Below are 14101 nucleotides of genomic sequence, written 5' to 3' on the forward strand. Positions count from 1 at the left end.
TTTTAACGTGTAAAGTATTAACGATGCATGAGAATCTTGTTCGTCCGTAATTTCTGGAATACTTGGCACAATTGATTTCAGATTGTACATATTCAAAATTATAAAGCAAACCAAATTAATTGGAATTGAGTCGAATTTACAATTATTGGCAAATGCAGTTATTTAATTGTACAGAAATCTGCTAATATGCGATGAAGGGCTTGTATCCGATTCCAAGATTCTAAACTTTATAATTAAACTTCTCACAGTCACGTACTAATTAAAGAATATTTTGATCAAGTATGAAATGAGCTTAAGTCTATGTAATTACATATAACGACTAACTAAATATCAACGTGACGGCGGTTACATGATTAATAAATGCAATTGTTTGGAAAACAGTTACTCTCTTACGGATACATATGTATCTGAAAATATATTCGCATACGTTTTACCGTGAAAAATAATTCTCTATTAAATATCAGTTTTCTGCTCTCCGTGTGGATGATCACAGAAAATTTCTCGAATTCAACGATTTTCATCTTTCATGTATTTAGAGGGAGTCGAACTGCACATGTATTTCATGTTCCCCTTCCAATCGGATAGACGTACTTCATCGTCGGGTAATAAAATCCGTTCGTCCCAGCAAGTGTGTTGTTTCGATGGACTTAAGCTACAATTATTTTCAGCAAAGTGTGATGCATTGTTTGTGCTGTATGTTTGGTAACCGGTGTCTTGGGTTAGCCCAAATGTACTTTGTTGCCCGGAGACTCCTGAAAATGTGCTGCTCTGCTGGAACGCAGAACTTTCACTTGACTGGATTTTGTATAGATCGGTAGCTAGATAAAGTCGATTGACAATATCAACACAATTATTAGAGTGTGCGTGGCAGGATTTTTTTTCGTCTTGTCCAAATAAAGTCGTCTCTCCTGGGAGAGGTACTATGTCTTCGGTAGGACTCGGATGACAGTTGTCTTCGATTCGATTAGATTCCCCAGATGTATTATTATCTTCCATGGAGTCGTTTATTTGTAGGGGAACAGCAGGTACATCTGCGTTAAATAAAACGAGTCCACTGTTAAATGTTATTCTATATTGGTGAGATTATGCTAGCATTCAGGAATGGAAAAATTAATGCTATATAGTTACCGGGAGTGTCAAAATAGTATCCATTGGAAAATAATGTTACGTACCTATTTTAGAATGAACACTCTCCATGGAATCGTCATGCTCTGTGGTACTTTTTCTTCTTCCATGAAATGGAGATGTTTCGATGCTCATGTTTACCGTGAAATCAAGACGAGCTACGGATCGAGAACGCGATTTGATACTTTCGCAAGACATGTTATCGATCACATCACCAATAGGAGACATGTTGGGAGGAGATAAATTTGCTAAAGGTGTTCCATGATTTCGTCGCATGTGTTGCGCGAGCTCCTGGAAATTTTTTATATGAAGACGATGCACATTTATGCTACAGTTGTCGATATTTCCAGTACATACCCTTAAAGGAGTGCCATGAGCAAACATTCCACTTTGAGGTGGACTGTTTTCAATACCTAAGGATCCATGCAGGCTCATTGGTGACATAGACAGATTATCCTCGTCATCATCCGAGTGGTCGTTATGGTTAAAAAATAATTTTCTACGCAGTGAATTATTGCTCGAGTTTATGTCATCAGTTTCCACATTTTGATCCTGTTTTTCGATTTAAATTTAAAATTTGCAACATTTCTCTTACTTTGATGATAAACAATTTATCCAGAGTCTTTTAATAAATATAACGGTCACCTGGGTGAAGGTAAGGTATGGTTTTAATGCTTCCTCCACATCTTTTGGCAATTCCACCGGAAGGGATAAAACAGTTTGCGTCCAAGCTACAAAATAGTTATGAACATCGTTAATCTGTTCATAAGAGTAATGTTTTCTAATCTTGCATGCCTTACCATCTTTTTTTGATTTGTATGAATCTCGGGTACCGTTTAAATCTTCGTAAGGCCTTGTAGGAGTTTCTATTTCCAGTTTATGAGTAACCTCAGTTTTTTTATCATCCCAAGGACTAGGAACGATCTCATTTTCACTGAAAAACTTATTAATGGCTGCTTGAGCATTTATTTCAATCTCTGGATCGGTGCAATGATGTTGAATGGGAAATTCTTCAATTTTTACGGGTTGCATCGAGGCTAGCTCTTCGACGCTCCAAGTAAATTCCGGAGAACCTTGGGACGGATTAGTGACCTAACAATTAAATCTACCTTTAATTTACGTTATACTTTTATTTAAACTAACATTGAAGTAATAGTAGAGTACAAACGATGAAAGAAAATATATAATGCGATACCTTGGCAAATATTGTGGGACTCATTACCGACAAATGTAACTTGTTCGTTAAATTTGACTCAAAAGGATTCCTGGGCACGAATTTAGTAAATCCTGAAGGTGGAGTAATATAATTCGGCAATACTGTGAAACCTCCTTTTCTGTTTTGATACGCAGTCTGTTTATGATAAATTTCATTTGAATGCTTCACCGGTGTTCCTTGATATACGATACTTTTAGGAGACTCGGCTGTACTATTCGGTGATTTATAGCTACAATTATTTTGTTCTGTAGTTAATGTATACGTTTCTTGATCCATTACACCTACAAGTTAAATCGTTTGAACATTTTTAATCGAGCATTGGTGAATATATATTGGAGTCAGTTACAATTTTCAAGAATATTTTAAATCATGAATGAAACCAGGTGAACGAAAATGCCATTAACTTACTATTTTCTTTAAAATGAGCAGGTACAAAGAATTCCTCAGTCTTGGAGAGAATAAATGCCGGTATTTAAAATATCCGGCACTTGTAATTATCAAGAGATTTAAAGAAACTCGTATCATTCATAGCGTATCTACAATGAATTTAGACATGCCTAGAAGTGCCTAGAAGTAAATATATCTCTTCAGAAAAAGAGACCATTTTCATTGTAGTACCAACTCCATTATTAGGACGGCGCCACGTGTTTCATGAACCAAGAAAATGGTCGATACTTCAAGAATAAAAATGACCATTATATAAGCAGTAATATTGGTGAGAATGAGATATTGATCATCTCATCGTAAACGGAAGAAAAACTCGACGTTTTCTATATGACAAAGTGGTATGAAGGGACATTGACGACTTTCTTCTAACCTAACGCAAATATTAATTATATCTTGCTTCAAAAGGAGAAACAGAGTCGCTAAGAAGCCGAAAGACTTTCGAAAGTTCATATTTCAATGTAAAATGAAGTTTTATTACATTTTCTTTCATTCTGCTTGCTGAAATTCGCATTTATGGGGATTTAATATTCGTGGAGATTCAAATTTCCCTCCGGTGCCGCCATTACAATGCGACTTTCAGGGACAACCAATGGCGGTCGGTGACGTCTAATTCGATCAACGTCCTGGATGTTGGTAGCATTACTGATCTTCTGCATTGCAGGTTCCATACTGTGCAGGGGCCTGAGATCGTGCAGTTCTGTCAAAAGATATGTCTCCAATGGTAAGTGTGAAAAATCGCGAGCAAGGCCTTTCCATGAATTTAAATATATTAAAAAGATCTTACATTATCGTCTTAACAATCGCGAAATGCGTATGGTGAGTGTTTTGCCTAAAATTCAAGGATTCGCCAATACGAGGATACATCAATATTCTCGACGTAGTTAGCCTATGTTCAAGTCCGAATATTTTGAGAGGTAATCGATCATTTGGATGAGCGGATTCTTATTAAAGGGGTTGTTTTCAGATGATGAAAGCGGCTAAGTGCCCGACGGACGAGCTCAGTTTGTCGAATTGTGCTGTCATCAACCGCGATGACTTTCCAGAGGATGTCAAGTGAGTGCTGATATTTAATGATTATTTCTTTGAAGGTTATTGGATGTATTGATGTAGTATTAATGAGAAAATATGCTGATATAAAATTGTTCTGCGATTAGGCATATCCAGGTGACTACCGCCCCAAATCAGCACTACGTGTTCACCGTTAGGACACACCATGATATTCACAGGGGAACTATTGGATTTAGTTTACCCCAAAGGAAATGGGCTACATTATCGCTCAACCAAGACATCGAGGTTCGGCCATATCATTTCGATCCCACGTCTACATCCGAGTGTCTATGCACAATCACCTTGGAAGCAGATTTTTTGCAAAAAAAATCGTAAGTGTCATCAAATACATTTTAGTATTACATATCGTGTACTATTCTTAAATTGGTATAAGTTTATTTATTTTAAATTGAAACGATGTAATAGATTTGTAAAGTGCATTATTCCATGACTGTAAAATTTTAATGTTAAACCTTTTTTTCAGTACTACTTTGGAGCCGTATGATACGGAGCAAATGGCCAAGGATTTTCTCATGCAATTTTCAGGGCAAGCATTTACTGTGGGTCAACAGCTAGCGTTCCAGTTCCAAGACAAAAAGATATTAGGTTTAGTGGTTAAAAGTCTCGAAGCAGCTGACCTTTCTGCTATTAAAGCGGGTCAAGATACTAAACCTAAAAAGACAAAAATGGGCCGCTGTTTAGGCGACACGGTGATCCTATTTGAGAAAGCAGAGAATTCTAGTCTAAATCTTACCGGTAAAGCTAAAGGGAAAATTGTCCGCCAATCAATAATCAATCCTGACTGGGATTTTCAAAAAATGGGCATCGGTGGCTTGGACAAAGAGTTTAGTGCCATTTTTAGAAGAGCATTCGCATCCAGAGTGTTTCCTCCGGAGGTTGTCATACAATTGGGGTGCAAACACGTCAAAGGTATTTTATTGTATGGACCTCCAGGTACCGGTAAAACTCTGATGGCTAGACAAATTGGAACAATGCTGAATGCAAGAGAACCCAAAATTGTAAACGGTCCTCAAGTTCTGGATAAATATGTAGGAGAAAGTGAAGCTAACATTAGAAGGTTATTCGCTGATGCCGAAGAAGAAGAAAAGAAAGTAAATATGGTTTTCGATTTCTCATTAACTAAAACTCTCAGAGGAATTATTTGAAGTATAACTATATTTTCAAATTTTCAGCTTGGACCGAACAGTGGGTTGCATATAATTATATTTGATGAAATCGATGCTATTTGCAAGTCTAGAGGAAGCGTTGCAGGTAATACCGGAGTTCACGATACCGTTGTTAACCAGTTGCTAGCAAAAATTGATGGAGTTGAACAATTGAACAATATCCTTGTGATCGGCATGACTAACAGAAGAGACATGATAGACGAAGCTTTGCTACGACCCGGTAGATTGGAGGTATGGTAAATTTACTTTGTTGTCAAGATGTTCATTAATTGCAGATAACCAAACATTAATTGTGTACATACATATCGACTTATTATAATGTTTCCAATCTCATTCACCAGGTACAAATGGAGATTAGTCTTCCAGACGATCATGGAAGATTCCAAATTCTTAACATCCACACATCGAGAATGAGGGATTACAAAAAAATTGCACCTGATGTCGACTTAAAAGAATTAGCAATATTGACAAAGAACTTCAGTGGTGCAGAATTGGAAGGTTTAGTGAGAGCTGCCCAGAGTACCGCAATGAATCGATTAATTAAAGCCTCTAGCAAGGTAGAAGTGGATCCCGCTGCGATGGAGAAACTTATGGTCTCAAGAGGCGACTTCTTGCATGCCCTTGAAAACGACGTTAAACCGGTAAATATCTGGAATCCTAAATCAGTAGTATTTGTTCTTAATTTTGACGTGATAATTCTCATTATTACGATACAAATCCTCAGGCATTTGGAACGAGTGCGGAAATTTTGGAGCAGCTGTTAATACGTGGTATTATCAATTGGGGTAAACCAGTTGCCGACATACTTGCGGATGGAAATTTGTACATTCAAGAAGCAAGGGCAGCCGAAAGTTCAGGTCTTGTGTCGGTGCTATTGGAGGGTCCACCGAACAGTGGCAAAACTGCTCTGGCCGCACGAATTGCCAAAAATTCAGACTTTCCATTTGTCAAAGTTTGTACTCCAGAAGACATGGTTGGCTTCACAGAGTCTGCAAAATGCTTATCGATACGAAAGGTAAAAGTTAAAGTTCCATTGGAAACAATAAATATAATTAATCTTATGAGTAATTATTTTAAATTTAATATTGAGGTTATAATTATTTCATAACCTTTTTTCAGATATTCGACGATGCCTACCGTTCCCAGCTTAGTTGTATCCTGGTTGACAATATAGAGCGTTTACTGGACTACGGTCCTATTGGGCCCCGATACTCTAATTTAACATTGCAGGCATTGCTGGTTCTTTTGAAAAAGCAACCACCAAGGGGACGAAAACTATTAATTCTATGTACAACGAGCCGCAGGTATTATATATCACCGAAGAATAAAATAATACTACAACGTAAAGTGACTATATGATCTTATTTTTGGATTCTCATTGCAGACAAGTATTAGAAGACATGGAGGTGCTATCAGCTTTCAGTACTACTTTGCATGTGCCTAATTTATCGACGCCGGACCATCTCTTGTCCGTGCTGGAGGAAGTTGAACTCTTCTCGAAGACCGAAATGGCATCATTGCATGCAAAACTGCAGGGCAAAAGGTAACGACATATCATATTAATTCGATGCCAGATAAATAAATATATTCTATAAATAACATGTTTCCTTCAGGATCTTTATCGGGATCAAGAAATTACTATGTTTGATAGACATGGCTCGGCAGGTTGAACCAAACTATCGGGTACCTAAATTCCTTTCCAAGTTGGAAGAAGAAGGTGCCCTAGAGTGAGCCTCGTTCACATGAATAATAAAATGATTGGTGTAGCAATCGATTTGTAGTCAATATTCTCAATTAGTGAGACAATACATTAGAAACTTGCATACTGCCTTCCGAAGAGTTAGTAGAAGGCAGCGATAACAGGTATTATAACTGCAATGCATATCTCAATCCTTTAATCTATGGGCAAAGCGTAGAATCGTAAAGAGAACGATTACCACAAAAGATTACAATAACAAGATAGATACACTCTATTTCTCTACCGCTAGTGTATCCGCTAAAACTACTTTTTACCCAAAGACAAGGCAGGTACTTGAAAGAGAAAAGGTTTGAGGTATATAACAAGTAATAGACGACTTTCGAGATCATCTTTTCCGTGACCTCGGTTATTAAGTAAACTATATCAATGACTCGTTTAAAATGTATTGCTGTGACTACAAATTAGTTGTCGTAACGATTCGTTAATTGTTAACAATTAATCATCTATCAGAGAAGAATATGTTGTGCGTAACTTTTAGCATTTCAGAAATACTGCGATAGTGGTGAAATGTTACTTGTCATGTGTTGGTACGTTACCTCTGTTGGGGCTTCCGCATTCCTTTTTTGTCCTATTAATTAACTGACAGATTTGTTAGTGTATTGCAGAGAGATAGTCATACCGATGTAACAGAAATATTTATTCTAATGAACTGCGAAACGTTATTGCAGCAAGAGTAGAAAAGTGCTAAGAGGTTGAATCAGATCGGTTCTGAAGTCCAGCTGTTCCAGCTATATGCTTATTGCTTAAATGCACCTTACAGCAATAAATGTTAATTTTCGAGATAAAATGTGGAGGGATTTAGATGATTCAACATGTACGTAATTCCAAATAGCGTATAAGTAAAAATCAGTAACACTTCAGATTCCTTACGTTATTACAATGTTCACTCCTTCGTTAACTATTGGTGAGTACAATTTTTACATGAAGTGTGTACTGTTTTAATTAGCATGCTTTAATTTGGAAGAAAATATCAACGAAGAAGTTCAAATCATTTTTCTTAATAAATTATCTACTGGAAAAATATTTAAATTTATACAACTCGCTGTACTTTAATTAAAAAATTAATGCATTAAAGGCAACAATGATTACATTACAGTTCCATGAACACTGTGATGGCTTGACTATAATTATGGTATTTTTTTAGATTTTAATAAGCCATCAAACGAATATTACAGATAAACAATGGCCTTTTATGTTGTAATGTAAAAAACGAATTAGAACATGTGTTAACAGATTTACCCTGTAAAATACGAACCTCCTATTTTATATTTTATAATCTTCTTATAGATGTAAGTATCGAGTATTATTAACAACAAAACGTGATATAAAGGAAGTCCTGGCTCGATATGCTTCCTTTTCTATTGCTAGTGCTAATATTCCTTTATTATTAGTTTGCATAACCATTCCTGTAATTAAATACTATTTGTTTAACGATCTTTAAACCCATTTACAACTTGACAATTATTTTGTACCTTTTACTTTAGACTTATGTTGCGCAGTATGTGTATACGCATACAATTACGAAACACTTAAATATTATATTTTTTTAGTATGGATTGTATTATCATTGTACAATTTAATCTTTCTCTTAGGACAATATTTGAACGCTACTAGATCAGTTTTTATAATGAAACTGTGCTATTGCTTGCTAAAATCTAATGATTTCTATTCTGAATGTCTGTTTCGCTTCCAAATGACAATTAATCATTTTTACGTTGCTGCTGTTTTTGTCAGAAATATACAAAATGTATTTGCTCGTCTTTGTTCTAGGCATTCCTTTTTGTACTTACGATGGTCTAACATGACGTAGAGTAATATGCTAAAAGTGGTTTGTTAATTGGTTACCCCAGATTTTGTTTAATACATTTCAGTTACTATTTATCCTACATTTTTTGTTGTGCCTTCAGTGAAAATTATATATCGTGTCATTTTACTTCTAAAAATTATTTATGTAATGTCCAGACATGAACGATAGGAACTGCTTTAATAGGTGACGCGAATTTACCATTAATACCAATCCTAATGCTCAAAATGTATTTTATGTACAAATTGTAATGCAGACATCGCCGTTACTTATTGCCTTACCTTCGTAGTGGCCATCAGCTTATAAATAAACTTGTAAAAATGCTCTGTGTAAAAAAGATGCTACTATACGATGTATATACACATCGTTGTCAGCGTTAATAACATGTCAATGTTTGTGAGTGTACTCAATGTTATTGTATCTGTGTTAAAAATAAAAACCTACGTGTACAAGACTCCGTAGACTTTATGTAAAAAAAAAAAGTGACTAGACCGATTTGGTGAGGATGCATCGGAGGGCATTTACAAATTAATCAGGATTACCAACAACCTTGAACAATTGTTTACTCTTCTATATTCAAACATTCAGTATGCGAGTAATAAAAGTACTGCCCTTATCACTCAAGTATATCTATTTCTTAATCGTAAAGCGAACAATTTAATGTACACATTTACACATCTCTTTTGCCATGGGTCTATTAGATGTAACGAATCCATCCACTCTGGCTTGTCAATAATTAAACATGGACCAGTAAATTATTTATTAAACAGGGCTAAGAATGCTTCAATTTCTCTGTGGTATGATTCCCTTCGGATTGATTTATATCGATTACTCTTCTGTTCGGCTGCAACGATTGATACGAATAAAACAGACGTTAACATTTGTCTATTATAAAAAGGAACCATTTAACAATATCTATCGCAATAGCAATGCCACAACTATATAGAATGACCGTGTCGAAATGTAAGGCTCTCGATTTTTTTTTATTACATATTATATTATTTGAACACACATATTTGAAACTCATAACTGAAGCACTCATGCGTAATCTACAACTTGGGTACCAATCGCACAATTAGAAGCCGCTGTCTGCTGTTTCAAAAAAATACAGTCGCACCAGATACATATGTACATGTACATACATACATACATATTCTAATTCAGGTTGAAATTTGCTTTTTACATGTGCTTAGGTATTACCGTCAAAAATGAACGATCCTTCTCTGATAATTGTAATAAGATGTATACGAAACCATGACTGGAATCGTTTAATACACATTTGCATTAATTGCGGCATTTCGCGCAATAATACTGACAATAAGTATACATAACACTTTCCAGATGTAAAATCGATTTTATGACGTTGCAATTTATGTATTAAAAAAAGGGAAAAGAAAGTTAAGACGCAAAACATAATCGGAACAATTATTCGGTCTCGATGAGACGGGAAATGTGCAGCGTGTCCAAAGCTTTAGAAAAACAATCACCGTGCGCGTTACAATTTTTAAATAATTACTACGTTACTTATTCCACTAGGATTTCCTTGAAGCTTTCTACGAGGACGATTGGGGACATTAAACATAAAACTTGTACCGGCTCGTTCGTTTCGCGCCGTTAAGAATTACGCCTACAATTGAAATAAATACATAAATTACAAAATACGTGATCTTTTTCAACAACATAAAATAAATGCCGCAACTGGCATAAATGCTATTCAATTTCGGAGTATTAAACTTAGGTAAGTGAAAGGTTTTAATGGACAGGCCGCAGCCACCGTCGAGGGAGCCGTGGCATTGCGAAGGGTAGTCCTCGCTCCACCCTGGCCGATCCCAAGGGGATCCTCCACCCTTCTCCAGGGACCCGGTGACGACCTCCGATGTACCGAGACCATGTCGAAATATATTATTTTCTTTATTTTCATTAGAGTACGCCTTTGTCGGTAGCAACCCCGACCCTACCTCTCCATAACTTGTCACCTGAGCGGGGCCCTCTCTCGCCGCCCTCCTCTCCGCCTAACAATAAGATTTGCGTTTTCCGCCTTCGAATAGACCCGTTTGTTAGTTCCAGAGAAAGGAAAATTAACTGGTGCCCATCGGACGGTGGAAGAACGAGGAGGGATGCGGACGAGAGGACCGACGAAGGTGAGCGCACTCGAGGAGCAGAAAAATCGCGTCACATCAGGTAACATGCTTCGCAAGGTATACTGAACACGAATGCGTAAATAATTACGATAAAAAAATAGGTAATATAATTACAAGAAAATACTGAGGTGTACCGTAACGATTCTGGGGAAATCTTACAAATTTTTATAATCAAAGATTAATGCGAAATACAAAATAAAACAAGCAACGGTAGGGGTTAGTATCATGACATGACGTTTCAGATCCTCGATTCTAATTCCGAATACTATCAAATAAATTTGGAGGAACGAGGAGAATCGTCTTTGTAAAATTTCATTACTTAAAAAGCGCAGGGAATAATTTCATTGGAATTTTCGTTAATAGATAGATTCCAGTCGTCCGATTATTTTATCAGTATAACAAGATTCAACAACTCTCTCTTTCTCTTTAACCGCGATTTTCATCTAAATTAATTAAAAGAATTAAAATCATGTATTATGTCTGCATACCGACTGACGATAGAGTAAATTTTCTTAATCATTGATCGGTATAATGCGACAGATTAACCGCTATTACTAGTTAACGTTAATATCACAAGCTTTTATATTCGATACTTTTGAACATTCCAGCTCAAAAAATGTATAACCAAGTCGCCCGGGGACTTTTATACCTTGTAATATTCAGCACTGTTTCGAAATATCGAGTTTGCAATCGTCTCCGGTACAGAGAAAACACGTAACTGACATGGTCAGTAGAAACTTCGTAACAAGCAAATATAAAGAGATCGCAAATCACGAGGGCTTGCACGATGGGAATTTCTTTACGCTAATACATGAAATTGGGTTTCGCCATCTTCGCTTACTGTGTTGTGCAGGTTTACTTTGATGGGTTGCACATGCATTCTTCTGATCCTCGCTGATCTGATCAGCTTCTAGAAGCCTTCTTTCTTCTAAAAAGCCAATCACATTCATATTAATATGTTACGTACTGCACAATAATACCACATCTTTAATCATTTAATTAACAGAGCCGAGAGAAAATATGTTAAAAGGTAGATAGCTTCATGAAAAATTAAATTACACTACACACGTTATCTCAAAAATACATGAAATCAGCAAGATGATCTGCCCGTACCATTTAGTTGGTGCTCGGTGTAGTATGTTGGGTTATTGTCGACTCCGTAATGATGTTCCATTAAATATGGCAGTACGGTCATAGTATGCCATTCATCTCCTCTGAAAGGAGGTATAGGCACTTCTTCTAGTGTCTTAATGGGTATACATATGGTCCATGGGTGATGTATAATTTGTTGTAATGTGAAACGTTTATCTATTTCTTTTTGTAACATCCCTTGCAAAAGAGATTTCAATGAATCTTCGACATCGTCTGGTATAGTATATTCACCTTTGCCGATATTCTCATACAGCTTATAAATATTATCTCCTTCAAATGGGTATTCGCCCGTTGTTAAGTTATATCTGAAATACACACTTTGTTAAATGAAACATCATTAAAATAAGAAAGAATAGAGTTGAATAGAGCTTAGGTAGAGTGAAACTTACAACGTAACGCCGCTGCTCCATATGTCGACTTTAAATCCTGAAAAGGTCTCGTAGCCGTTTGCTATTTCAGGAGGTTGAAATGCAGGAGATCCTTGACCTGTTGTGCACGTATCATCTTTAGCGAACATGTCTAAAGCCTAGAAAATGGAAATGTGATTACTAAGTAATTGTAAAATTACTAGTTAGATTGTATTCGTTATACAGACCATTGTCTGAATACACAAGGTAGTCACGAGACAAATTCGTCATATAAATTACTTTTTTCCGTATCTTGATGAAATAAGTGTTTTACAAGAATATATCTTATCTACATTAATATTTGTTAATAATCATAATTTAACATCATCTGTTTAAACAACTACCTCAGCGACTCCGAAATCGCTGATTTTTAAGGTACCATCGAGCGTCAATAACAGATTCCCTGGCTTTATATCTTTGTGAATGATTCCCTTACTGTGGAGATATTCCAATCCATCCAACAGCTGACAGAAATATCCATGTGCCTGCCAAATAGGAAACTTCTTCTTTTTGTGCGGTATACTTTCCAACATATCCTGCGAATAAATTATATAATTTAATAATGTACAGTGCATGCAGGAAAGAAAGTAAATATGCATAAAATTTTAATATAGAAAGATGTACCTGCAAACCACCCACACAGAACTCCATAACTATGTACATCTTCTCTTTTTCATCGTTATAAAGAACGTCAACAAGATTAATAACATTCTTATGTTTCAGTATCCTTAGTAGTTGTATTTCCCTATTAAAATATCAGGAGTTAATGAAAATAAAAGAGGAAATCTTGTATCCAACATATTATAAATTAAACGAATAATCGATCGTAAGGCTTTAGCGGCAGATTACATATAAACTACTTTAACACTCAAGAAACATTCTTTACTAATGTCAAGAAAGTCGTTTTATAACTGGTATCGTTCTGAATGATCTTTCGATACAAAATGTACACACGAATGTAAACTCGGTGAATGTCAAATACCTTTGTACGTTAATTTCTCCATTTGGTATTCTACGAAGTTTTTTCTTTTTTAAAATCTTAACGGCCCTCCTGCAAAGAGTCTCCGAGTCGAGTACTTCCTTAACTTTTCCGTAACTGCCTTCACCAAGGAGATCACCCATAACGTATTTGCCGATTAATTTACACTTCTTCTTTTTCTCCTCGTATATAATCTGATCAGAATCCACTCTGTGGAAGAGCGTGTTGATATCGTCCAGATCACAGTTGATATCGTCATTACCCCAACTGAATGGCTCAATGTCTCCAAATATTTCATTATTAACTTCTTCCTCGTCCGGATCACATATCGTAATCCTATTGTCCATTTTTCACAACACTAATAACACTAAACTATGTTAAATCACACGACTTTAACCTAAAACATAACCGGCACCACCATCGTGTTGTGTGATCCATGACCAAAGATGTTAACACCGGTTGCTGCGTCACGAGGTTAGTACTATAAAGCGAACACACCTCGAGAGTGAAATGGTATGTTCATGCCAATCTGGGTAAAATTTCAATTCCCCAACCGCCAACATTTCCTAGCGAATAAAATTCATTGGAATAACAAAAACCGACCCCATCCACAACATCAAGCAATCAGGAGATGGCCGGATACGGATACTTTTCAAGGTCCGAAGAATGATCACGAGAATGGGTGCATTCAGAGGAGAAAAGCGGTTACCGATGAGTTGGGAACATGTTGCGATTTCTGCTGAAAATGGCGATCAGAATGGTCTGATCAGTAAACATGTTCAGTGAACGTACCCATTCAGCAGATGAGTGCTAACCGATCACTTAACAGTTGTCCCC

General features: G+C 36.3%; 3 protein-coding genes across 4 annotated transcripts; 1 reads left to right on the forward strand and 2 right to left on the reverse strand.

Moving 5' to 3' along the window:
- Positions 1-16: 16 nt before the first annotated feature.
- Positions 17-2866, reverse strand: LOC105694498 (protein aurora borealis). Its single transcript, XM_012415220.1, has 7 exons — positions 2750-2866; positions 2321-2622; positions 1926-2217; positions 1771-1856; positions 1483-1677; positions 1173-1416; positions 17-1031 (listed from the first exon to the last, which is right to left on the reverse strand). The coding sequence occupies exons 2-7, from the start codon at positions 2615-2617 to the stop codon at positions 508-510; spliced, it is 1638 nt and encodes a 545-aa protein (XP_012270643.1). The 5' UTR covers positions 2618-2622; positions 2750-2866; the 3' UTR covers positions 17-507.
- Positions 2867-3450: 584 nt separating this feature from the next.
- LOC105694496 (vesicle-fusing ATPase 1) lies at positions 3451-9039 on the forward strand. Of its 2 annotated transcripts, none has more exons than XM_012415217.1 (10): positions 3451-3509; positions 3753-3841; positions 3943-4167; positions 4320-4947; positions 5029-5253; positions 5364-5663; positions 5747-6037; positions 6142-6326; positions 6407-6565; positions 6636-9039. In XM_012415217.1, the coding sequence occupies exons 1-10, from the start codon at positions 3498-3500 to the stop codon at positions 6751-6753; spliced, it is 2232 nt and encodes a 743-aa protein (XP_012270640.1). In that variant the 5' UTR covers positions 3451-3497; the 3' UTR covers positions 6754-9039. The 2 variants fall into 2 exon arrangements, with proteins under 2 accessions (XP_012270640.1, XP_012270641.1); XM_012415218.2 differs by lacking the exon at positions 3451-3509 and adding an exon at positions 3540-3604.
- Positions 9040-10836: 1797 nt separating this feature from the next.
- Positions 10837-13731, reverse strand: LOC105694501 (serine/threonine-protein kinase STK11). Its single transcript, XM_012415226.2, has 6 exons — positions 13268-13731; positions 12910-13030; positions 12630-12821; positions 12268-12404; positions 11840-12183; positions 10837-11654 (listed from the first exon to the last, which is right to left on the reverse strand). The coding sequence occupies exons 1-6, from the start codon at positions 13609-13611 to the stop codon at positions 11497-11499; spliced, it is 1296 nt and encodes a 431-aa protein (XP_012270649.1). The 5' UTR covers positions 13612-13731; the 3' UTR covers positions 10837-11496.
- Positions 13732-14101: the final 370 nt, after the last annotated feature.

This window comes from Orussus abietinus, unplaced genomic scaffold (assembly GCF_000612105.2).
Source record: "Orussus abietinus isolate OABI.00-Male unplaced genomic scaffold, Oabi_2.0 scaffold20, whole genome shotgun sequence".
In the NCBI taxonomy this organism is placed as follows: domain Eukaryota; kingdom Metazoa; phylum Arthropoda; class Insecta; order Hymenoptera; family Orussidae; genus Orussus; species Orussus abietinus.

What these genes read in the sequence shown, in the direction of transcription:
- LOC105694498 (XM_012415220.1), bottom strand. Translation starts at nt 2,617, where the DNA reads ATGGATCAAGAAACGTATACATTAACTACAGAACAAAATAATTGTAGC. An exon ending in CTCATGGCACTCCTTTAAGG is followed by an intron (nt 1,417 to 1,482) that starts GTATGTACTGGA and finishes AAAAATTTCCAG; the next exon opens with GAGCTCGCGCAACACATGCG. An exon ending in GAGTGTTCATTCTAAAATAG is followed by an intron (nt 1,032 to 1,172) that starts GTACGTAACATT and finishes TATTTAACGCAG; the next exon opens with ATGTACCTGCTGTTCCCCTA.
- LOC105694496 (XM_012415217.1), top strand. An exon ending in CCGAAGAAGAAGAAAAGAAA is followed by an intron (nt 4,948 to 5,028) that starts GTAAATATGGTT and finishes TCAAATTTTCAG; the next exon opens with CTTGGACCGAACAGTGGGTT. An exon ending in TTGAAAACGACGTTAAACCG is followed by an intron (nt 5,664 to 5,746) that starts GTAAATATCTGG and finishes ACAAATCCTCAG; the next exon opens with GCATTTGGAACGAGTGCGGA.
- LOC105694501 (XM_012415226.2), bottom strand. Translation starts at nt 13,611, where the DNA reads ATGGACAATAGGATTACGATATGTGATCCGGACGAGGAAGAAGTTAAT. An exon ending in TCTGTGTGGGTGGTTTGCAG is followed by an intron (nt 12,822 to 12,909) that starts GTACATCTTTCT and finishes ATTTATTCGCAG; the next exon opens with GATATGTTGGAAAGTATACC. An exon ending in TGGAGCAGCGGCGTTACGTT is followed by an intron (nt 12,184 to 12,267) that starts GTAAGTTTCACT and finishes TGTGTATTTCAG; the next exon opens with ATATAACTTAACAACGGGCG.